Genomic DNA, 26,708 nt, shown 5'->3' with positions numbered 1-26,708 from the left:
TGGGAATCAGGAAATGGAGCCTTTCGGCTTAATTTCCCGGTTCCCTACTGCGCATGCGCGAGCCGCGCTGCGCAATGAGGACGGTCCCCGCTGCCTCTGGGATCTGTGTGTTTCCCAGCAGGCAGCGGGGCACTTGCGGAAGGGGGCGGGCACTTGCGGAAAGGGGTGTAATGTACGCCCCTTTCCGCAGAGAGCTAGCCTGGAAGTTGTGTGCAGTTACCTGGATTATCCAGGTAACTGCACCCCCCTCCCCCCTGAAAGGTGCCAATTGTGGCGCCGGAGGGGGGGAGGAATCCGATGAGCGGAAGGTCCATTTTAGGGTGGACCTCCGCTTTAAGTGTAAGAAATTTTCTGTATCACTTATGAAGGCTGCTTTCACACTGGAGCGGGCAGACGTTGATGGTAAAACGCAAGTTTTAGCAGGTCTTTACCATCATTTTAGCGGTGCTATTTGGCTGCTAGTGGGGCACATATAACCCAGCTAGCGGCCAAGGAAGAGGTTAAATGCGCCCATGAAGCACCGCTGCCAAATCGCATTGCATGCGCTTCGGCAGTGGTGCCCATTCATATCAATGGGCAGGAGTGGTGGAGGAGCGGTATACACCACTCCAAACGTGCTGCTTGCAGGACTTTTTTTTTTTTTTAAGATCCTGCCAGCGCATCGCCTCAGTGTGAAAGCACTCTGTCTTTCACACAGACTGCAGGGGAGCCATTTTGCAGGCACTTTACAGGCGCTATTTTTAGCCCAAAAGCGCCTTAAAAAACGCCCCAGTGGGAAAGGTGTGTTAGATCAAGGGGGATTAAAAATAAATAAATAAAATAAAATCGGCCTAACATATCGGCCCAAAAAAAATCGGCATCATATATCGGCTATCGGCCGCCATGATTTCTAAATATCGGCATCGGCATCGGCCAGAGAAAAACCCATATCGGTCGACCTCTAGATGTGGCCACTCCCATAAGTGCAGTTCAAGCTGGTGAGGTGGCTAGCACAACTAGTGTCCCTCACCCACCAAGTAGACAAAGAAAGGCCCGTTGAGCCCATAGTGCCCTTCCTGCTGCATTTGCCAATCTGAATTGGGAGCCCACCACTTCTGCAGAACCCGTACTTTCCCCATTCACTGGCCAACCCGGAATTCAGATGGAAACAAGTTGATTTTACGTCACTTGATTTTTATTTGCTGTTTTTCATGGAAGATCTCTATAGATCTATTGTGGACCAAAGCAATTTGTATGCTGGTCAATTCGTCATGGCTAATCCCCAGTTGACCCTTGCCAGAGATTGGAAACCTATTATAGTCTCTGAATTTAAGACTTTCCTGGACCTATCCCTCCATATGGGTATAACAAAAAAAAAAATAGGATTTTTATAAAAGCTTACCTGTAAAATCCTTTTCTTTTGAAGTACATCACGGGACACAGAACCATAGTAATTACTATGTGGGTTATAGTCCACCTCCAGATGCTGGACACTGGCACACCCTAAACAGGAAGTTGCCTCCCTATATAACCACTCCCACTACTGGGAGGATCTCAGTTTTGTAGCAAAGCAATACACGTGTATACTAGAAAGAGGGGCGGGACCTCTGTGTGCCATGATGTACTTCAAAAGAAAAGGATTTTACAGGTAAGCCGTTATAAAAATTCAATTTTTTGTAATCGTACATCACGGGACACAGAGCCATAGTAATTACTATGTGGGATGTCCCAGAGCAATGCCAACTGAGGGGAGGGAGACACAACCATGTAGGGCACCATGAGATCAGAGGATTTATACTGCTGCCTCCAGTACAATGCACCAAAAGGTGACATCCTCATGTCTTTTTATATCCACCAGATAGAATCTGGTAAATGTATGGATTGAAGACCAAGGTGTGGCCTTGCATTATTGAGCCATGGAGGCTTGGTGATGCACTGCCCATGAATCACTAACAGCCCTAAAGGAGTGCACTTTGATTTAAGAGGGTAGAACTATCTCTTTAAACCATAAGCTTGAACGATTACTTGTCAAATCAAATTCGAAATAGTAGATTTTGATGCTGCCTGTCCTCTTTTAGGACCTTCAGGCAACACGAACAAAACATCCGTTTTCCATGAACACTTTTTGCCAAAAGATGGTCCAATGCTTAAAAGAAAGATTTTTTTTCTCTGGATCCTTAGGAACGTATGATCTGAGAAAACGAGGAGCCAGAAACTCTTGGAACTTCAGTTTGTACCTTGGTGCTATTGAGGAAGTCCCCCATTCGTCTTGACACTCTTGCCAGATCCCTGAAAACTGCAGGCCATAGAGATGATTGGAGCCATTCTAGTCAGCTCTATGGTCAGCTGGCAGAACCACTGGCTGCATTCTCAATTTCCCTGTTGGGACAGGAGAAAACCATGGAAGACAGTGTGGGGGAATTCCCACAAATTCCCACCCACTGCCTGTAAAAGCAATCTAGAGGCTAAATTAGCCGCTAGGTTTGCTTTTACATGAAAGCAGTATAGGGATACCACATGTGTGACAATTTTAGGGAGCCTAGCCGTGTACAGGATCTGAAAACCAATCAGGCTTTCTTAGGGCGTAAAATGGTGATTTCACTTCTTCAATACCTATCACAGTTTCTGAGGCCCTGAAATGTCAAGATAGCACAACCCCCCCCCCCCCCCCCCCCAATGACCCTATTTTAGAAAGAAGACACTTCAAGCTTTTTGCTGAGAGCATGTTGTGTCCATGGAATATTTGATATTTTACCACAAGTTTGGGGAAAATTACATTTTTATTATTATTCTTTTTTTACACAAAGTTGTCACTAAATGATATATTGTTCAAACATGGCATGGTTATAGATAGAATCGCACCCCACAATACATTCTGCTGTTTCTAGTATATGTATAGGGATACTACATGTGAGACTTTTTGTGAGCCTAGCCGTGTACAGCACCCCAAAAACTAAGCACTGCCTTCATGCTTTCTAAAAAGGTATAAAATTGTGATTTTTACTCCTCACTACCTATTACAGTTACAGAGGCTCTGAAATGTCCAGATAGCACAACCCCCCCCCCCCCCCCCCCCCCCCATGACCCCATTTGGCAGCTCCCATTTATTTTTGAAAATGAGGAAAGAAAAGTAAATTTTTTTTTTTTCCAATTTTCAAAACTTTGTGACAAAAAGATCTGCAAAATACTCACGGCTAGGCTCCCAAAAAGTCTCAGACATGTGGTATCCCCGTACTCAGGAGAAGCACCATAATGCATTTTGGGGTCCAATTTCACATACGCTCATGGCGTGTTTCAGCAATATATCATTTAGTGACAACTTTGTGCAAAACAAAAAAAAAAAAAGTGTAATTTTCCTTGTGGCAAAATATAAAATATCCCATGGACTCAACATGCCTCTCAGCAAATAGCTTGGGGTGTCTACTTTCTAAAATTGGGTCATTTGGGGGGAGGGGGGGGGGGTTTGCGCTATCTTGACATTTTATAGCCTTTGAAACTGTGATAGGTGGTGAGGAATGAAATCAAAAATGTACGCCCTTGTAAATCCTGAAGGTGCTGCTTGGTTTTCAGGGTCCTGTACATGGCTAGGCTCACAAAAAGTCTCACACTCAGGAGAAGCAGCAGAATGTATTTTGGGGTGTAATACCACATTACTATGGCATGTGTGACCAATATATCATTTTGTGACAACTTTGTGTAGTTTTATTGATTTCTCTTTTTGTTATTTTTCATTCACTTGTGACAAAAAAATAAAACATTCAATTGGCTCAACATGCCTCTCAGCAATTTCCTTGGGGTTAAACAAAGAGGGGTATGGTGAGGCTACGCTACGGATTAAACTTATCGAAAATGTTTTTGGTGCACTATGGGGTTAGAGCTGCCTCTACAATTTAATCCCCCCGCAGGCGGAACATGTATGTATTTAGAAAGCAAAGTAAAGCAGCGCCACTTCTACTTTTCTAATTACAATTTCCTTGGGGTATCTACATTCCAAAATTCAGTCATGGGGGGATTGTACTGCCCTGCCATTTTAGCACCTCAAGAAATGAGATAGGCAGTCAAACTAAAAGCTGCATAAATTCCAGAAAATGTACTCTAGTTTGTAGATGCTATAACCTTTGCGCAAACCAATAAATATAAGCTTATTGACCTTTTGTACATTTTGGCCTAAATGTATGACTAAAATTGAGATTTTTATTTATAACAAAGCAGAAAATATTTTTTTTTCAAAATTTTCCGTTTAATATCGCAAAAAATAAAAATCACAGAGACAGAGACAATCAAATACCATCAAAAGAAAACTCTATTCGTAGGGAAAAAAAAGTATCCAAATTTAGTTTGCGTACAGCATTGCATGACTGCGCAGTTACCAGTTAAAGCAGCGCAGTGCCAAATTGTAAAAAGTGCTCTGGTCATTGAGCAGTCAAATTCTCCAGGGCTGAAGCGGTTAATAATAAATCATACATGTGCTTTCTAATAAAAGTACTATAGTTTTATCCCCTTATGAGATATATTTATTTATTATTTTAAATGAACAGAGACCCCATGATCACATTAATCACACTCATAGCAATTCAGAAATCTACTATATATCTACAAACGTAAAGATGACACGGTGCTTCACAAAACCGCGTTCACAATACACATTATATATTCTTTTAATTAAACTGCTCATACAGTAATAATAATAAAAAGGAACATACCGGCCCCCTTGTGAGCATCTAAGCTGGTAAACTCAAGTGTCCCGTTGTGGCCTTTTCTTGGGTCTTCTTTATATTCTTTGTGTTTCCCATCAGGGCAGTATCTGTAAGAAAGTCCATAATCTGCAAGATAAACCTGGAAGACAAGAACAGATAAATGAATAATGCTTTTGTCCTTTGGAAGTATAACCTTTATAATTAAGCCTTAAGAAACTTATAGGTTAAGGACAAGCTTTGATCTACATTTTATTTTAAGCCAAATGGTGCCTTGAGATAAAGTGTGCACTTCTGGGGGCTATAACTGTTACCCTTCCACTTTAAATCCTTCCCATCATAGTCATAGCTTCTTCCTGAATTTAGCCATTTCTCCGTTTTTTTTCCCCTCTTTATCTCTCAAGCTTTCATCTCTCCAGGTGGGTATCTACACATCATAAACTGCAATGTGTCTTTTATGTGTCCTCTCCGTTTATATCTTAGAAGTTTTGCATGCCACTAAAAAAACTCTATGACATTACAGTGTTTCAGTTAATTGTACAAAGGCTTGAAAAGTTTGGAATTTTTAGTGTACAAACCACCAAACATATAAGTACTAAATTAAATAGTCTCATATCTTAGAAAAAAAAAAAAAAAAAGCAACTGGAATCTGGGGTAATTATATCAGAGCATCAAAGCTGAACCTTCCATGTAAGCAATGAAATGTTTGTATGTTCTTCAGAAAAACGTATAAAGTGTTACTAAACCCACGACCATGCATTCAGTATATCTGGTCACCCACAGTACACAGAACATGGAAATGCAATTATTTTAGTAACTATAAGCTGATAAATAACTTATCATCAGCAGTATATAGCAGTCTTGCGACTATCAGTGTTCGGTTGAGCACCGGTTAAAGCTTGTAGGAGGAGTTTTCATTCTCCTCTGACTGTCCTATGAGGCTGTATGACCCCTGACTCTCTGTCTGGACAGTGCTGATCACATGCACCCAAAAACAAAACAAAAAAAATAAAAACTCTCTAGCAATACTATAAAAGGTATCAGGAGATGGTTTGCAGACAGTAAAAAAAGGGAGGATCAGAGAAGACACACTATCAAACAGCATAATAACACAATGCAGAGGATTAACTGCTTAGATTCCACAGTGAGCATAACAAGCATTCTTTACTGCATATACAGACTGATTTTACGGTTGTGGGTTTAGTAACACTTTAAGTTGGTAAGGATTTTAGCAACCCTTATTAGAGCGTACTGAACCCAAAAACTGTTTAATATAATGTAGCTTACCAGTCCCTAGATAAGGTGGCTGCATTCATTTTCATCTTTTTTTTAACCTTTATTTTTAACCGGTGACCTTAAAGTGGAACTAATGCCCCAGATTTAAAGTAGTTGTAGAGGCGGAAGTTTTTTTTTTTTTTAATCATCATGCATTTTACACATGAAGGTAAAAAGCCTTCTGTGTGCAGCCCCGCACAGCCACTTCTTATACCCACCTGAGCCCCCTTTTGATCCAGCAATGTGCACGAGAGCCTCGGCTGTCCAGGGACTCCCTCTCCTCATTGGCTGACAGAGCAGCAGGAGCCACTGGCTCCCGCTGCTATCACAGCCAGTGTGTCAAAGAGGAGAGAGTGGGGCCGATCCACGGCTGTGTGTTTTATGGATGCATAGAGCAGGGCTCGGGAGCGAAACACGCACTAGTGCCCCCATAGCAAGCGGCTTGCTATTGGGGACACTGGTCAAGGGGGAGGGAGCCATGAGTGCCGACTGGGGACCCAAGAAGAGGAGGATTGGGGCTGCTCTGTGCAAAACCAATTGCATAGAGCAGGTATGAAAGGTTAAAAAAAAAACACACCTTTAATACCACTGAGCAGGCAGGCTCTTTATTTCAGAAGAGACATGCAATGACTCTTATGTGATAAAAACACACCTACCTGCCTGCTTGTAGTCTTTTTTGGAATGTACACTGAGCTGTGCAAGTGCTACATTCCAGCACTATCATCTGACGTGGGACTATCATCACACGTCCGCCAATTAAGATGGCCATGGCCTGGCACCCAGAGGAAGCCAGTAGAAGATTTTACAGTTTTCAGCACCATGATAGTTTGACAATTTTTAATTCAAGCAACACTGTACCCAAATGATTCATTTTTAAGATAAAAAAAGCGCTTTCTTTTTGTGGTATTTAATTAATACCGTGTTTTGCTCTTGTTTTGTTGTTTACTATATAAAAAGGAAAATTACTCTTACTTTAAATTAAAGTATTTTTTTTAAGAATTATTTTTTCTGGTATAAAATGTTGCACATCATTCATCCGATTTATCATCTGGGCCTCGGGCGATCCCATGCATATTTCCTCTGAACAGTGACTGAGTTTACTGAACCCCTCTTTCTGGATTCTAGAATATACTCTGCTCAAGTTCTACCTGCCTTTCTTTTTCTAAATCTTAACTGCTTATTTTTGCCATAAAAAGAAGTATCAATATGTGCTCTTCAATTTAGTGCTTCCTTAAGCATATCCCTGCTTATTAAATTGACTTCATCAGGTTAAACGTTTTTCATGTATTCTTTGTGAACTATTTCTTGATGTCATCCTAAATCGTAAACATGAAAACTGACGGCTGTTGCAGTATGCCTCAATACCCGATTATTTGTGATTATTGAATTATATCTTTTGAAGTTGAAAGATCTTTGTAATTGATACCATTACACTTTATATACATCTTTGTATCAATTTATGGTTTGTTATCATATTCTTTTTGATACAATAAATTGAGATTGAACTAAACTTTGAACATAAATACCCTCTGTTGATGTTTCCTTGACGTTTATTATTTCTAGCACTGGCCCCCTGATTTGACATGTTTTATGCTATGTAATTAGATATGCTGATGTCTATATACCATCGATGTAATGATTTGGATCTGCCTTTTCCTTGTTTGAATAAAATATTTGAAGAAATAAATAAATAAATGTGCACATAAATAATATTCCTTCATATTTAGGACACAGGGAGGTTGATTTACTAAAGGTAACTTCCTTTTTGGCCGCAAGTTTTTAGAAAATGCAGAAAATAAAAATATATATTATATATATATATAATACAAAGTTGTCAATCAACAAGATCTTCATGACATGATCCCGTGTCCCGACCTTTGCCTGTTTTCACAACCGCATTTCTGTACCAATCACTTGCCCCCATGTTACACCCTAGATTGCAATTAGAAACAATCTGCCTGGCTTTGTTTACATTTGTGATCACAAGACATTTTGAGGTCCCTGCACTCTGCTCTGGGATCTGCTGTGTCCAATCAACACAGTGATCACAGAGCATGCTCATGCGTGCCCCTAGAGGGCGCACACAAGCATAAAAAAAGGAGAGGTCATTTCAAAATGGCCTCTCACCCTCAGACTTCAGTTGTCTGGATACTTCATATGCTCAGTCTGATGTATTGATCTTGGACCATTTTATTTTTAGCAAATCAGTTACAGATAAAAAAACACAGTAAATTACAACATCGCACATCACAGAACAGGAGTATAGTCCATAATGCTAACTTTTCAACTGAAGGGTTCTCATTCTTAGATTTTCACACATAATACATTTAAAATATCTGCCATTTTAGGAATCATATTTAATATATGTAGCACTGATCCCCGAAGGAGCTGCTGGTTTTATTTTGGATTACCGTTACCTTCTTGTTTGCTTCTCCGTCTTAGGGTTCCCGTGGTAGATGGCCCAAAGAATGTGGAAACCGGCACTGAATCCTCTTTTAGGTTATTTATTTAGAACAGAAACATAGTCTCTCAATAAAGGGTAGAGGGTTAGGAGTAAGTTCGGGTACTTAGATTGCAAAAAATGGAAGTCTTTAGAGAAAAACCAGAGAATAGCAACCGTTTCACAACTGGATTTAACAACCCCCGGATAGACCTCTCTCACTAGGCCTAGCAGCCAGTGGGGTGCTCGGTAAAGTCTCTGCCACAGACTTATGAGGTACACTTGAGCATTACTGAGGGACGTAGATACATTTAAAGAGCTAACATAGGATACCAGGTTCTCTCAGCCGATCCGGCGATACGTATGAGTGTTGATCCAGGCTCCTTCAACTAAGCCTCCAGGCTCCTTCAGAGAAGCCAGCCTTGTGCACGACCTTCTCCTGAAGAGTCCTCCCCTGGGGTTCTTCAGTTGCTGGGCCTCTCCCTTCACATGAGATGGCACCAGACCACCCTTGGATCAGTAAGCCCCGAAACTTCACTCGGGCCTATCCCTGCAGTTGCGCCGCCTCGAGCCAGCCGGCCCTGAGACTCAGGATAAATGGTTCCACATCCCAGGCCAGGAGGGACATGGGGCTGGGTCAGGAGGACCACCAGAACCGAACAGAAAATAAAATATGGACTCCCGCAACACGTGGCATCGGTACCTTAAATACCACGCCCAGAATGCACAGCAGGAAAACACTCCCACTGGCCTAGTTCCGAGAGAATAGTGGCATTCAATGCACCCAGCTAGACTGCATTTCTACTCTTGCCGGTGGTGACAGCGACACCTGCGGTCAAGGAGAACCCAGCGCAACCCAGCAGGACTGGTACTGAAACCAGAAATTTAGAGAAATCGTCCCGAAACCCAACTGTGGTTTCAGGCAAATTAACTTTTCAAAAAACCATAGCGCCTGCTCGCCAGAAGCCAGCGCTACATATAAAATAAGGAACTCCTCTTCAGTCATACCACAGCCCAAAGTAATCTACGGTCCAAGGGGACATTCATAGAAGTTTAAATGCTATGTAACTACACCAAAAGTAATTGGAAATAAAAGGTTTTCAAATTCATTTTTTGAGTTCGCATTATTCAGCGTTAATTTTTAACACTGGGGCATGTTTTCATTTGTATGCATCTATGAAATGGTTAGATAAAAAGCTAATACAAATGTTTATTTAAAAAGGTGACCCTACCAGTAGACAAATTGACACACTTTACAGCAGTCATTTTATTATAGCAAAGGCTTTTAGCTAGTGTTTGCTTTTTTATATGGTTCAAGGCAGGAACTCAGCTGTGTTTAATAGACAAGTTCATAAATTTGTAAAAATATCTCCCCCTCCCCCATCTAGACCCCTCAATACAGTAAACTGTGACAACATCCCATCCCCCTTTCTCCCACAGGTCCTCTCCTACCTCCTCCAATGGGTTAAACCAGCCCAGCCAGTAAAACTCCAGTGCCTAGCCAATGTCAGGGTAGGTTATAGGTCCTATTCACGAATGAACATGCACAATTCTAAACTGTCAAAGCAGGTAGGTGAAGTGGGCGGGTCTCAGGTCCCATTTAGCTTCAGCCTTCTTTGCGTGTGTCCACGGAAGGGGGTGGGGGGTAGTGAGGAGCTTTGTGGCTCTATTGAGACAGTACTAGTAATGGAGCTGCTCACAGTGCTGCAGAAACAGCTGTTATGAGTGGGATACAGAGCAACAACCATGCCACCCCTCCTCCATGGCAGTGATTGACAGCAACTCTATGTCCCTCTCACATTGGCTGTGTCTACAGTGCTCTGAATGAGTACATATGGAGTTGTAGTTCACAATAAGGATGAGCTCAGGGGTGTTCGCAACCCACATGTGCAAAGCCCACCAGGAAGTCGGCATTGCACAGAGCTCATCACAGGTAGTGAGACATTTCTCGATCTCTGCAGCTGCGGATCGGGAAAATTTCTCACTGCCTGTGATTAGCACTGTGCAGTGTCAACTTCCTGGCGGGCTCTGCACATCCTGGCGGGCTCTGCACATGCAGGTTGCGAACACGCCTGAGATCATTCTTTGTTCACATTGGTAGCTTGTATAGTTTTGCTTTCTGCCCACCGATCACTACAAGTTGGGTAAACTTTGCCCATTCTTCTTTGCAACAAAACTCAAGCTCTGTGAGATTGGATGAAGAGCGTCTGTGAACAGCAATTTTAAAGTCTTGTCACAGATTCTCAATTGGTCTGGACTTTGACTGGGCCATTTTAAACACATGAATATGCATTGATCTAAACCATTCCATTGTAGCTCTGGCTGTATGTTTAGGGTGAACCTCAGACTCAGCCTCAAGTCTTTTGCAGACTAACGGATTTTCTTCTAAGATTGCCCTGTATTTGGCTCTATCTTCCCATCAACTCTGTCCCTGCTAAAGAAAAATTTCCCCACAATATGCTGCTGCCACCATCATGTTTCACAGTGGGGATGGTGTGTTCAGGGTGATGTGCAGCAGGGCCGGTACTAGGGGTGGGCGAGACAGGCAGCTGCCCTGGGAGGAATGATTTAGATGGAGGAAGAAGGTGCTGTCTGCCAGGTGTAACCATGCCCAGCACAGAATGTTCTGCCAAGTAGGCAGAGAGCGGCTTTGTTCCTGCGTGTAGGCTAGATCATAGAACTACACCTGCCCCCTGCCTGCACAGTGCACTGTACTATTCCCTGAGCGGCAGAGTGGCATGGGCGGGCCACATGAGGTTGGGAAAGCATATCGATGCTTTCCTACGATTCCAGATACATACAGCATTCTGCTCCTCTGCTTGCCTGGACAGCGGCTTCTCCTTCCCCTCTCCATTCATTTCTATCACTCCTACTTTCAGAGTGTCCAAATGTCTGTGTGATATCACCAGCTCTGCCCCCTAGCCTCCCGTTTTTTACCTCCTGTACCCTTTCCCTCAGGTCCTCTCCAGTCCTACTGAAAAAGTGAGTGGTGTCTTTGTGCTGCTGAGGCTACCACTACTCAGCTAACAGGTAACCTTCTTTCAGGCATGATATCACAGTTCTAGCTGTGAAGACAACTGCTCTTTCTGATTCTGTTTTTATTAAGAACCTTTTAAGATGAGGTGCAGACATGTGGCTCCCATGCAGGGGATGCATGAGCATTGTGTGCATTCCTGTGCCAGCACCCCAGCCTCTGTATTCTAATATGACAAATAGGTCCCAAAAGAAATGAATAGAACACTGGCACAGGGATGTACACAATGCACAAGACACACACGTCTGAATGGACCTAAACAACTCATGTACATGGAGGCTTAGTGATTTCCCCAGCTCCCCAGGCATCAGAAAACAGGGATTTTACACAGGAGCTACCAAGTCTGGACATGAATGGAAATTCAGCTGGTTCACCAAGGAATGGATTAGTTTCAATCCATCTATGGCCATTCCTGATAAGAGAAGTCGATCTAATATGATCAACTTCTCTCAAACTGGCTTGTTGGAAATGTTTCCTTTGATCTGCAGCGCTAATCAATGTATTCTAACTGCTATCACAATGCAATGTCCCAGTGGAGAGGATTCCTCCATCAACCTCTCTTGCGTGGATGAAGGAATCTGCTCAGTTTTTTTTTAATCAGACACTGATCAAAAAAATGGATCCATCTATGGCCAGCTTACCATTCACTATACAATCTGATTGTACAATATCTTTTGGATCTACCACCAACTATGTGGTACAAGGGCCTGCCTGATTGGATACTACTATTTGGATAATGAATTGTTTAGGTTTGTCCTCATATTAAAAAGTTTTGGTAAATTGAAGGGAGATTGTACAATTTCTGCACAATCAGGTTATAAAGTGTATGCTCACCTTTACCGTTCATGTGCAAGAGCACTAAGAATGACAGCGGTTTCCCCTTACGCATGGTCTAAAGCTGGGTAGACACGATTCGTTTATTCTTTTGTCCAGCCTACTGGAAGAAAAAACAAAATAGATCCCTGCTTGCACACAAACACGGTGGATTCAGAAACCCCCCTCTCCCTTCTGTACTATTGTACTCTGACAGCAGGACTCCTCCACTGATCAGACTACAATGATCAGTGCTGCAGCCCGCTGATCAAAAGAGGATGTCCAGCAGGACCATTTGACAAAAGGCAAGGTCAGCTTCAGCTAGTTCTTGAGCGCCATTTACAATCTTCAGAAATCACTCTTGGGCAGTCATTATTGCTATTACTCCTTATTGGCTGTAAACCAAGCCCTCATCAAAGCAATCTAAATGGTTGTGTGTGTGTGTGTGTGTGTGTGTGTGTGTGTGTGTGTGTGTGTGTGTGTGTGTGTGTGTGTGTGTGTAATACTGGTGCATCCCTACACCATTACATATGTTTTGGTGCACTGCACATGCGTCAACTAGCTCTGCCCCCTGCTCGGGGGGGCGGGCACATTTTGGCATCTTCACCCTGGGAACTGAATTACCTTGTCCTACCACTGATGTGCAGTGTTAGTTTTCCGCCACACATAGTGTTTTCATTTAGGCCAAAAAGTTCAATTTTTGGTCTCATCTGACCAGAGCACCTTCTTCCACATGTTTCCTGTGTCCCCCACATGGCTTCTTGCAAACTGCAAATAGGACTTTTTATGGCTTTCTTCTTGCCACTCTTCCATAAAGGCCAGATTTGTGGAGTGCACAACTAGTAGTTGTCCTATTGACAGATTCTCCCACCTGAGCTGTGGATCTCTGCAGCTCCTCCAGAGTTATCATGGGCCTCTTGGCTGTTTCTCTGATTAATGCTCTCCTTGCCTGGCCTGTCAGTTTTATGTGGAAGGCCATGTCTTGGTAGGTTTGCAGTTGTGCCATACCATACTCTTTCCATTTTCGAATGATGGATTGAATAGTGCTCCTTGAGATGTTCAAAGCTTGCCTTTTTTTTTTTTTTTTTGTTTTTTTAATAACTTAACCCTGCTTTAAAGTTCTCCACAACTTTATCCCTGACCTGTCTGGTGTGTTCCTTGGCCTTCACGACGCCATTTGTTCACTAAAGTTCTCTAACAAACCTCTGAGGGCTTCACAGAACAGCTGTGTTTATACTAAGATTAAAATTACACACAGGTGGAATCTATTTACTAAGTAATGACTTCTGAAGGCAATTGGTTCCACTAGATTTTAGTTAGGGGTATCAGAGTAAAGGAGACTGAATACAAATGCACGCCACACTTTCAGATATTTGTAAAAAAGTGTTGAAAACCATTTATTATTTTCCTTCCGCTTCAAAATAATATGCTACTTTGTGTTCGTCTATCACATAAATTCCAATAAAATACATTTACGTTTTTGGTTATAACATGAAAAAATTTGGAAAATTTCAAGGTGCATGAATACTTTTTCACGGCACTGTATTTGTACAGTTGTGTTCATAAGTTTACATACCCTGGCAGAATATGAATGATAACACAAACTTTTCTTTCACTCATGGTTAGTGTTTGGCTGAAGCCATCTATTATCAATCAACTGTGTTTACTCTTTTTAAATCATAACAGAAACTACCCAAATGACCCTGATCAAACGTGTACATACCCTGGCGATTTTGGCCTGAAAACATCCACACAAGTTGACACAAAGGGGTTTTAATGGCTGTTAAAAGGTAACCATCCTCACCTGTGATCTGTTTGCTTGTAATTAGTGTGTGTGTGTGTGTATAAAGCTTCAATGAGTTTCTGGACTCCTGACAGACCCTTGTATCTTTCATTCAGTGCTGCACTGACGTTTCTGGATTCGGAGTCATGGGGAAAGCAAAAGAATTGTGAAAGGATCTGCAGGAAAAGGTAGTTGAACTGTATAAAACAGGAAGGAGATATAAAAAGATATCCAAGGAATTGAGAATGCCAATTAGCAGTGTTCAAACTAATCAAAAAGTGGAAAATGAGGAGTTCTGTTGAAACCAAACCACAGTCAGATAGACCAATAACATTTTAGCCATAACTGCCAGTAAAATTGTTTGGGATGCAAAGAAAAATCCACAAACAACTTCAGGTGAAATACAGGACTCTCTGGAAACATGTGGTGAGACTGTTTGAAGATGCACAATAAAGAAGGACTTGAAGAAAGATGAGCTGCATGGTCAAATCGCCAGAAGAAAGTCATTACTATGTAAATGCCACAAAGTATCCCACTTACAATATGCCAAACAGCACAGAGACAAGACTCAAACCTTCTGGCACAAAGTCATTTGGACTGACGAGACCAAAATGGAGCTTTTTGGCCACAATCATAAACGCTTCATTTGGAGGAGTGAACAAGGCCTATGATGAATGGTCCACCATTCCTACTGTGAAACACGAAAGGTGGATCACTCTTGTTTTGGGGATGTGTGAGCTATAAAAGGCACAGGAAATTTGGTCAAAATTGATGGCACGATGAATGCGATAGGTTATCAAAAAAATACTGGAGGAACATTTGCATTCATTAGCCAGGAAGCTGCACATGGGACGTACTTGGACATTCCAACATGACAACGATAGAAAACACAAGGCCAAGTCGGCCTTTCATTGGCTACAGCAGAATAAAGTGAAGGTTTTTGAGTGGCCATCTCAGTCTCCTGACCTTAATATCATCGAGCCACTCTGGGGAGATCTCAAAATGTGCAGTTCATGCAAGAAAGCCCAAGAATTTACAGGAAATGGAGTCTTTTTGCCAGGAGGAATGGGCAAGCTTTACTATCTGAGAAGATAAAGAGCCTCATCCATAAATACCACAAAAGACTTCAAGCTGTCACCGTTGTTAAAGAGGAAGTAAACCCTGATGGGTTTACTTCCTCTTTGTCTCCTTGCAAAGGTAAAACATAAATGGGCTACTATGCGATGCATAGTAGCCCATTATGTGTCACTTACCTGACACAGGAGCCAGCGTTGTCACAGCTGTCCCCTGTAGTCCGGAGCATCCATCGTCTTCCGGGTATCACTGCTCCGGCCACTCACAGCGCCGGAGCAGTGATGACATCACTCCCACGCATGCGCGCGGGAGCCGCCACTAACGGCATATCGCCGTTAGCAGTGGCATGCTGCTAACGGCGATAGTGCACCTGCGTGTCACTGTCTTTTAGTAAATATCTCCTAAACCATGTAGGTTGTAAACAGCATCTCACCGTTCTGCCTAGCAACTAGTGACACTGATCTCTGCTCCATGTGATTGGAGCTGAGATCAGTGTTCACTAAATGAAAGCCCAGCCCCCAACAGTTAGTAACACACCCCTAGGAACACTTAACCCCTACACTGCCACCCACTGGTTAACCCCTTCACTGCCAGTGTCATTTACACAGGAATCACTGCATTTATATAGCAGTGATTGCTGTATAAAATGACAATGGTCCCAAAAATGTGTCAAAAATGTCCGATGTGTCCGCCATAATGTCGCAGTCACAATAAAAAAACGCTGATTGCCGCCATTACTAGTAAAAAAAAAATAAAAAATTATTAATAAAAATGCCATAAAACGATCCCCTATTTTGTAAACGCTATAACTTTTGCGCAACCCAATCAATAAATCACTTATTGCGATTTTTTTACCAAAAATATGTAGAAGAATACGTATTGGCCTAAACTGAGGGAAAAAAAAATGTTTTCTTATATATTTTTGGGGGATATTTATTATAACAAAGTAAAAAATTAGTTTTTTTCAAATTTGTCGCTCTATTTTTGTTTATAGCGCAAAAAAATAAACAAACGCAGGGGTGATCAAATACCACCAAAAGAAAGCTCTATTTGTGGGAAAAAAAGGATGTCAATTTTGTTTGGGAGCCATGTTGCATGACCGCGCAATTGTCAGTTAAAGCGACGCAGTGCCGAAACACAAAAAGTGGTCTGGTCTTTGACCAGCAAAATGGTCCGGGACTGAAGTGGTTAAAGACACTGTATTAATAACTGGGGTGTGTAAACTTTTGATCAGGGTCATTTGGGTAGTTTCTTTTGTCATTATGATTTAAAAAGAGTAAACACAGTTGTTTGATAATAAATGGCTTCAGCCAAACACTAACCAGGAGTTAAAAGTTTGTGTGTTATAATTTATTCTCTGAAAAATGGCCAAGAAATCTAATTCTGCCAGGGTATGTAAACTTACGAGCACATGTACACACGTGGCCAGCAAGTGCAATTTTTTTCTACCAAAAATATGTAGAAGAATATATATTGGCCTAAACTGAAGAAGAAATTAGTTTTTTTTAAAAAACATTTCTGGGGATATTTATTAATTATAGCAAAAAGTAAAAAATGTTTTTTGTTTTTTTCAAAATTGACACTTTTTTTATTTATAGAGCAAAAAGCAAAAACCGCAGAGGTGAGCAAATACAACCAAAATAAAACTATTTGTGGGGAAAAAAAGGAAGCAAATTTCACTTGGGTACAGCATTGCATGACCGTGCAATTACCAATTGTAAAAAGTGCTCTGGTCTGGAAGGGGGTAAAATCTTCTGGGGCTTAAGTGGTTAATACACATAAATAAATGACTGGATCACAACAAGTAGAGATCAGCCCGGTAACGTCCTATTTTTCATATACCTGAATCACTGTATGCGATTCCAAATATCATAATCACTCCATAACGAACGCAGTTTCCCGTTCCCCATCACATGCAACATTTTGAAGACATATCTGTGTAAATTTGTATCCTATGTTTTTTTTCTGCAGAGCAAACACTATTCTCTCCCTAATAAAGCTATAATGAGGTGCTACCTCCATAAAGAATGTACCTTGCAGCTCTCTTTATGAGGTTAATCATTGTTTACCACAGATACCATTCCTAAATTGTTCCATGCAAATTGCTTACCTGATTTTAACTAAAATACTGTTTACTGTTGGGTGTGCTCCTCACAATAGAAAATAAAATAGAAAGAAAATGTGAAAGAGAGTCACAAAATGATAAAACCAGAGAAGGAAAAAAAGGCAATGTTTTCATTCCCATTCAAATCTCCATAGCAGCTGCATATTCAAAGCAGCTCATTTTATTTGCTAAAATATGTTAAAACATGTTAAAATAGCAATGTATGGTTTTCTTGCTTGAAAATAAATCATCTCCCATTGTAAGTAAACCAATGGCATTATACAGTGCAGCATGCTTTATGGAGAATCATATTGGTTAATCTATGCTAATCTGCATAACACTTTCAGGAGCCGAAAGAACAGAGGAGTAAAAAAAAAAAAAAACCTAGCGCCTGTAAACTTGGAAAGTAGCACTTCAGCTAAAAATAGACTTGTATATTCACACCGTAAGAAGCCTGAAGGCAGATGAAATAAAGTAAATGAAGGAGTCAGCCGAAAATTTCAGGCTCTGCAGATATATCTAATTCCACCATAGTACATCAGCGGAAGGCATGTGTTGAACTTTTTTTTTCTTTCTACAATATGTAAAAATCCTATTTTGTTTTTCATGTTTCATGTTTTTTTTTGCAATCACACCTTTTCTCTTAATATATTATTGCCATTATTATTTATAGTTATATCAATTACAAAAAACAGTCTGCTTATGCAAACCTGTCTTTGATTAAACATAAAACAAATCCATCCTTCGGTCTTTATAATAGAAACACGGGGGGCACATCGGAACACACTTCCTGGTCTTCGATATACAAACATTCAGCACCTTTCTAGCTTCAGATAGCAGCTTTGTGCAGAAAAAATAAATAAAAAATTATGGTGCCCATACCCTAGAAGAAAAATTGTTTGAAAAACTGTAATTTGTACCGTTTGTTCATTTTTCGTCCAGTGGGCACACACAAAAAATAGTTTTTTTGACTTTTCAGAGCCCACAAAAAAAAAAATTAAAAATAAAAATGAAAGAAACGGGTTGGAAAACTTCTGCCGAAGGAACGATAAATTGAAAAGGTTATTGTTTTTCTTGTCTGGTAAAAATAGTATTGGTCACCCTGCCCATATGTGACAAAACAGAGGAAAAACTAAATATTTATGTCCACTGAAATTTTAGTAGTTCAAAATTCGATTATTACATGATGGCACTAACATTTGCTCTCAAAGTCAAAGTGTTCCTTATTGTAAAAAACGCGTTTGAACGATTTTTCGTATAGTGTGTGGCAAGCATTTTACTGTCACTCAGGCAAACTGCCTGTTTCCGCTAAAATTTACTAGCCAAATAACGCACCCCTCTTGGAATCCTGATTTGAAATTTCAGCTGGACTAGGGGATCAAAACCCAACAATAAAAATGTATATATTTTAGCTTTCAAGTCCCAAGATGCTATGGCTACATTCATTTTCCTTTTTTCAGGCTATTTCAATTTTTCCCATCTGGTGTTTCAGCCATCAACATATTTCCTGTCCTTGGATGATGATGCTCACTCACTCTACTGTTTCCATTAAGGACAGTGTACAGTATAACTCTAATGCCCCATACACACGGTCGGATATTCCGACCACAAAATCCATCTAATTTTGGCTGCAACTTGTCTTGCATATACACGGTCGCACAAATCTGATCCAATTGTTGGAAAATCCGATAGTTCGGAACGAGGTGACATACAAAACATACGATGGGACTATGTAGAGGCCAGTAGCCATTATCGTCCATCTCCAAAAAAAATTCTGAGCATGTGTGGCACTTTGTGCGTCGGAATTCTCTACACACGATCGGAAAAAGTCATATCGGATTTTGTTGTCGGAAAATTTTAGATCCAGCTCTCAAACTTTTTCCATCGGAAATTGTGGCAGAAAAAGTCCGATAGAGCCCACACGATCGGATTTTCCGTCAACATAATCCGATTGGACTTTTTCCATCTGAATTTCCGACTGTGTGTATGGGGAATAAGGCAGAAAGTGTGTTACGGCTACAAACCCCCCCCCCCCCTTCACGTCTCGTCTACATATCATATGGGGTAGAGCGTTATGTAGTTCACAGTGTTAAAGTAGACAAGGTTAACCACTTAAGGACCGCCGCATAGCAATGTACGTCAGCACGATGGTACCGACAGGCACAAGCACGTACATGTATGTGCTTGCCTTCCAGTGGGTGGGGAGTCCGATCGGACCCCCTCTCGCTGGATGCGGAGGTCCGTTTCACTTCAGGAGCGATCCGGGATGAGGGGATGGCCGTTGGTTTCTGGTCATCCCCTCTTGATCGCTCCTGGCGAATGAGAAGCTAACCCTGCTGTGTATTGTAAACACAGGCAGGGAGGAAGTGATGTCATTCTCCTCGGGACGGTCTTTTTGACCGGACTGCGAGGAGAACACAGAAAGTAAGTGCACCAAACACTACACTGACATGTAGGTACACATAGGCACACAAATCCCCCCCCCCCCGATCACCCCCCGATCCCCACTCCCAGTCACAGTGTCACTGATTGCAGTGATCATTTATTTACTGATCACTGCATTTAGTGTCAGTTATGACAGTAAAAACTGTCAGGGCAGTTAGTGTTAGGTCCAGGGTAGCCCCCTACCCCCCCAATAAAGGTTTAACCCCCTGATTGCCCCTAGAGTTAACCCTTTCACCCCCTTTTGCCAGTGTGACCAAGTGATCTTTTTTCTGATCGCTGCATTAGTGTCGCTGGTGCCGCTAGTTAGCTAGTTATTTTTTTTAGGTTCACCGCCAGGTTTTTATAGCTCTAGGTACCCCTATATACTACCAAATAATGGTTTTAACCCCCTGATTACCCCTAGTTAACTCTTTCACCAGTGATCACCGTATAAGTGTTACGGGTGACTCTGGTTAGTTAGTTTGCTTTTTATAGCATCAGGGCACCCACCATTTATTACCCAATAAAGGTTTAACCCCCTGATCACCCAGCGGGTGATATCAATTAGGTTTTAGGGTCAGGGTCTGCGTCGCCCCAGGCAGCGCTAGGTTAGTGCCAGTACCGCTAACACCCACGCGCAAAGCATAAACCTCCCACAGTGGTATGGAATCTGAACAGATCAATATCTGATCTGATCAGATCTATACTAGCGTCCCCAGCAGTTTAGGGTTCCAAACGCATTGTTAGCGGGATCAGCCCAGATACCCGCTGGCACCTGCGTTTTGCCCCTCCGCCCAGCCCACCCAAGTGCAGTATCGATTGATCACTGTCACTTACAAAACACTAAACACATAACTGCAGCATTCGCAGAGTCAGGCCTGATCCCTGCGATCGCTAACAGGTTTTTTTGGTAGCGTTTTATATTTAAATCCTGAAGGCAGTGCTTGGCTTTCGGGGTCCCGTACGTGGCTAGGCTCCCAAAAAGTCCCCCACATGTGGTATCCCCGTACTCGGGAGAAGCAGCAGAATTTATTTTGGGGTGTAATTTCACTAGTAAATAGCTTGGGGTGTCTACTTTCCAAAATGGGGTCATTTGGGGGGGGAGGGGGGTTTGTGCTATTTTGGTATTTTATGGCCTTCGAAACTGTGATAGGTAGTGAGGAGTGAAATCAAAAATTTGCACCCTTAGAAATCCTGAAGGCAGTAATTGGTTTTCGGGGTGCCGTACGCGGATAGACTCCCAAAAAGTCCCACATATGTGGTATCCCCGTACTCAGGAGAAGCAGCAGAATATATTTTGGGGTGCAATTCCACATATAACTATGGCATGTGTGAGCAATATATCATTTAGTGACAACTTTTTGTAAACTTTTTTTTTTTTTTGTGTCATTATTCAATCACTTGGGACAAAAAAAAAAAAATATTCACATGGACTCAACATGCCCCTCAGCAATTTCCTTGGGGTGTCTACTTTCCAAAATGGGGTCATTTGGGGGGGGGGGTTGTACTGCCCTGCCATTTTAGCACCTCAAGAAATGAGATAGGCAGTCATAAATTAAAAGCTGTGTAAATTCCAGAAAATGTACTCTAGTTTGTAGACGCTATAACTTTTGCGCAAACCAATAAATATACGCTTGTTGACATTTTTTTTACTAAGGACTTGTGGCTGAATACATTTTGCCCTAAATGTATGACTAAAATTGAGTTTATTCGATTTTTCTTATAACAAAAAGTAGAAAATATATTTTTTTCCTCAAAATTTTTTGTCTTTTTCCATTTATATCGCAAAAAATAAAAATCGCAGAGGCAATCAAATACCATCAAAAGAAAGCTCTATTTGTGGGAAGAAAAGGACACAAATTTAGTTTGGGTACAACATTGCATGACCGCTCAATTACCAGTTAAAGCAGTGCAGTGCAAAATTGTAAAAAGACCTCTGGTCCTTAGGCTGACAATTGGTCCGGGGCTGAAGTGGTTAAAGTGCACCAAACACCTCTTTACATTGATTAAAGCGCATCTATGTACAGATTTCAACTTCTTCTTTACATTTGCTTATAAGCACCGCGCCCTCCCTTTCAATAATGTCTGGGAGGACAAGGAAAGGCAGATGTTCCCTTGGCACTGTAAGGGTGCAGCAATGAATGTGTCCACAGGCAAAGGTGGACAAGGTGGTCAGTCCTCAGGCAGGGCATTATTTCCTCTGTTTAGTGAGTTTGCCTGTTCTATCCAGCCACAGCATGCAGAGGAGTTGGTGGGCTGGTTTACTAAACCTTCCTCATCCTGATCCTCTGTCACGCAAGCAGAGATAAGTGTTCAGTTCCCTGCAGTTGCCAGAGTGGATAAACCTGCCTCCTTGTCCACATCTATTCCCACCATAGCACCAACATCAGACATTGAGGAGTCAGCTGAGTTATCTGACCACAGCCTCAGCCACTTGCTCCTTGATAATGCACAGCCATTACTGGATTCAGATGTTGGTTCTGAGATTGCGGATGACAGGAACATGAGCCTAGAGAGAGGGAACAACACTGGTAGACAAATTGGCATTCGTGTTCCCCAAGCCGCGGCGTATTCCCAAATTGTCTCCAGTGGTAATTATGGAGATGATTATGATGAGATCACGGATGTGACTTGGGTGCCATACACCAGAGTAGGAAACTGAAGGTGAGGTGGAACAACCCCAAGGAGGCCGACATCAAGAAAGAGTAGAGAGCAGCCACTCTATTCCATCACATTCTGCAGCTGTCATCTCCCAGCCCACTCCCCAAAGCTCAGCTGCCTGGGCCTTTTTCAGCACATCTGCAGCAGATCGCACTGTTGCTATCTGCAAACTGTCTCAGGCACATCAAATGTGGCAAACACACCAACTGTTCATGTACCACATGCCTAACAAGTCATTTAAAGAGGAAGTAAACCCTGATGAGTTTACTTCCTCTTTCATTCCCTGTAAAGGCAAAGCATAATGGACTACTATGCATCGCATAGTAGCCCATTATGTGTCACTTACCTGACACAGGAGCCAGCGAAGTCACCGCTGTCCCCTGTAGTTCCGAGCGTCCATCTTCTTGGTGGGTCTCCGTGGGTCTCGCTGCTCCGGCGCTGTGATTCGCTGGAGCAGCGATGACGTCACTCCCGCGCATGCGCACGGAGCCGAGACTTGCGGCATTGCCGTCATCGATGATGCCCCGCTCAGTGCGCCTGCGCACCGTAGATAGCGGTGCCCGTCTTCGGGCAAATATCTCCTAAACCGTATAGGTTTGGGAGATATTTCTTGGACCTACAGGTAAGCCTTAATCTAGGCTTACCTGTAAGTCAAAGTGGTTTGTAAGGGTTTACAACCACTTTAACGTCCTACTATTCAGCCCGTTGGCAAGAGCAGCTAAAAACCACACAAAAGGGGCACAGATCTGTCCCTCCTCCTCTTCAACCACTTCAGTCTGCCCCTGCAATACAGAGTCATTACCTTTCATCAGCCTCCACTGATAAGGATGATGGTATAGCACAGGGTGTCCCAGGTCCTAGCAGCACACCACCAGCTGTAGACTGTAGCCAGCACATTTCTCTGCCCTATCTGCTGCAGTGGGAAAAATAAATACAGTCCCTGCCCCCCACATGCCCAGCGTCTGAATGCAAGTTTGTCAAAGTTGTTGGCTCTACAACTTCTGCCTTTCAACCTGGTTGATTCTGTCCCCTTCCGTGAATTCGCACAATGTGCTGTACCACAATGGCAGGTTGTCAGTCGCTACTACTTTTCACGCAAGTCCATTCCATCTCTCTACCATCACACAGAAGGGAATGTTCTGGCATCCCTGGGCAAGGCAGTCAGACATAAAATCCACCTTACTGCTGACACGTGGTCCAGCAAGCATGGGCAGAGATGATATCTTTCATTCACAGCACACTGGGTAATGCTGCTTACAACTCGAAAGGATGCAGGACAGGGCTCGGTGCTGCAGCTTGTTGTGCCCCCACATCTCCATACAGCTGGTGGCGATGATAATGATGCCAGACCTGTGAGCTCTACCCCCTACTCCTCCTCCACCTCCAGGCCCTCCTCTGCAGAATTGTCCTATGAACATCAGGTATCCACTAAGTGTTCAAAGGGCTATTCCCAGAGTCAGGTTAAAAGGTGCCATGCAGTGCTTCAGCTGGTGTGTTTAGGGGACAGGAACCATACCAGAGCAGAGATTCTTGCAACTCTGCAGGGACAGGCCCAGAGGAGGTTCACACCACACCAGCTGGAGCCAGGAATGGTGGTGACTGATAATGGCTCAAACCTCCTGTCTGCCTTTAGACTGGGAAAGTTGACACATGTGCCATGCCTGGAACATGTCCTCAATTTGGTGGTGCAGTATTTCTTAAGTACCCAGGGTTGCAAGATGTACTAAAGCAGGCCAGAAGAGCCTGTAGCCATTTCAGGCGGTCATAAACAGCCAGTGCTCGGTTGGCTGAAATTCAGTGGGATTTCCACCTGCCTGTAAACTGCCTGATTTGTGACATCCCCACCAGGTGGAAGTCAACTTTGCTGCATGTATAGCCGCTGCAGCATTCCCAGAGGGCAGTACTCTGCTATACATGCAGAAAAGTACCTGTGCCAGTACAGCACAACGACAGGCTCAGGCAGCCTTGGCATTTTTCCCCACTCCAATGGCTGATCATTAAGGATGCATGCACTGTATTGTCACCATTTGAGGAGGCCACAAGGATGGTGAGCAGTGACAGTGCATGCATCAGTGACACAATCCCTGCCGTGTTCTTGCTTTAGCAGACTGTGTGTGGCATTAGGTACAGGGCACTGGAAGCAGAGCAGCAGGAGAAAGCGGAAGACTTCCTTTCCTCTCAAGGCCCACTTTATCCAGACACCATCATTCCACAGAACACACAGGAGGAGAGAGGGGGGGGGGGGGGAGGAGGATTCTGGCACTTTCATAGGCTTTGAAGAAGAGGAAGACATGCGTCAATCTGTTAGTGTTGCCTTTTCAACCCCCGGATCCCTGGGAGTAGTACATGGCTGGGAGGAAGGAGTTCCAGATGCTGTCATCCTGAGTGACCCAGAGGAGTCTGCTTCTCAAGCCTCAGCAAATTTGAGGCACATGGGCAACCTCATGCTTCAAAAGGCTGCAAAGGGACCCGAGAATACATTGCATAAAGGAGAAGGATGATTACTGGTTGGCAACCCTCCTTGACCACCGTCATAAGGTGAAGGTCTCAGAAGTCATCCCACAGAGTGCAGAAGATAAAATCTCTTGAGGACATGTTAAAGAGGATTTTATTGAACATTTTCCTGACTACAGTAGGTTACAGTGTGGTGGAAAACGTTTTGAGTCTTTTGCTGGTCAAAAGAGGAGCGCTGGAGAAAGTGTCTGCCTAAGTGAGGCATTTTGGAATTTTAGTCCTCACCGCCCAGGGCTGTCAGCTTCCACATCCCATCTGCATCACATGGTGGACGATTACCTCGGGGCTAAAATAGAGAAGGAGAGCTTTCCAGCTGACGATCCACCGACTTACTGGGTCATGAGAATAGACCGCTGGCCAGAACTTGCCCAGTATGCTATTGAGTTTTTGGGCTGCCCTGCATCCAGCGTGCTTTCAGAACGAGCATTCAGTGCTGCAGGGGGTTTTGTTACTGATCATAGAATGCATCTGTCCACAGACTCCGTTTGACTTTTATAAGAATTAATCAGTCCTGGATTACCAGCTATGAAGCCCCTGATGCCGATGTCACTGATTAAGTCTTTTTGGGGTGTGGAATCTCTGCAGGCCCTCGAGACTGTCTAGCTTTGAGGTTATTCAATCATTTCATCTTGAAGAATGTTTTTGGTATAGGTTTCATGGGCACAATTAACACCCAAAGACCAATTTTTCAGCACCTGTTTGACAGGTGCATATCTTATCATATATTTTTTTACAGCAAGGCCAATTCTTGCTTTCATCAAGAGTACCTCTATAGGTTTATGGTGAGAAGGCACCACTGACACCCAAATACCAGTTTTTACGTACCCGTTACTTCTATCCAAAGTGAAAGTGACACCAGAATGTATCCAAAAAATCTCTAATCTTGTTCCCAGTGTACTACATTGTGGCCTCATCATACACACTGGCTCCCCAACTGTTGCTGAGCAAAATAAAGGCAGCTTGCAGGGAAAATTTCATTTTTTTGGCTTTATAAATACAATTATTGCTGCAGCAGATTCTAGGCATGGTACAGATCTGCCACTTTACAGGTAGACTAAGGGGACCACCCAGGCACTATATTGGAAGGAATTTTTCATTTTTATGCTTTCACTTACAAAAAAAAAAATCAATGCTCATTTAACCACTTCAATACCAGGCACTTAGACACCTTCCTGCCTAAGCCAATTTTCAGCTTTCAGCGCTGCCACAATTTGAATGACAATTGTGCGGTCATGTGACATTGTACCCAAACAAAATTTATTTTAGCATTTTGTTCCCACCAATAGAGCTTTCTTTTGGTGGTATTTTATCACCTCTCCGATTTTTATTTTTTGTGCAACAAACAAAAATAGACTGAAAATTTTGAAACAAAGAAAACCTTTTTTTTTTCAGTTAAAATTTTTTGTAAATAAGTACATTTTCTCCTTCAATGATGGCCACTGATAGGGCTGCACTGACGAGCACTGATAAGGCGGCATTGATGGGCACCAATGAGGTGGCACTCGTATGCGACACTGATGGGCATGGATGGACACTGATGGGTGGCACTGATGGGTGGCATTGCTGGTCATCACTGTTGTCTTTTAGTACATACTGGTGTCAGTGCCCATTTGTGGGCATTGATTGGCACAGATTGGGCATTTGAACATGTGGATGGGCATGGGGTACATACTTGGCCATCCACATGTTGCCCCTTCCCTGGTGGTCCTAGTTGCGTCCCTGGTGGTCCAGTGTGGTCATCCGAGGGGGGCTGTGCTGATAAACAATCAGCGCAGACCCCCCCCCGTGAGGAGAGCCGCCGATCGGCTCTCTTCTACTCGTCTGACAGACACGAGTGAGGTAAAGCTGATCAACGGCTCTTCCTATTTACATCGTGATCATCCGTGATTGGACATGGCTGATCACATGGTAAA

General features: G+C 42.8%; 1 protein-coding gene across 5 annotated transcripts in view; it reads right to left on the bottom strand.

The window, feature by feature from the left end:
* Positions 1-26,708, bottom strand: part of VRK2 (VRK serine/threonine kinase 2) — a 188,848-nt gene that overhangs the window by 124,422 nt on the left and 37,718 nt on the right. For all 5 annotated transcript variants that reach the window (XM_077486047.1, XM_077486051.1, XM_077486050.1 and 2 more), the window contains one exon: positions 4,683-4,815. In XM_077486047.1, the coding sequence (XP_077342173.1) occupies positions 4,683-4,815 (133 nt within the window). The remainder of the gene's footprint in view (positions 1-4,682; positions 4,816-26,708) is intronic.

Source organism: Lithobates pipiens, unplaced genomic scaffold (genome assembly GCF_037356315.1).
Source record: "Lithobates pipiens isolate NorthernLeopardFrog02 unplaced genomic scaffold, aLitPip1_a1.2 Scaffold_18, whole genome shotgun sequence".
NCBI classification, from domain to species: domain Eukaryota; kingdom Metazoa; phylum Chordata; class Amphibia; order Anura; family Ranidae; genus Lithobates; species Lithobates pipiens.
This window is presented reverse-complemented; position numbering and strand designations above follow the sequence as displayed.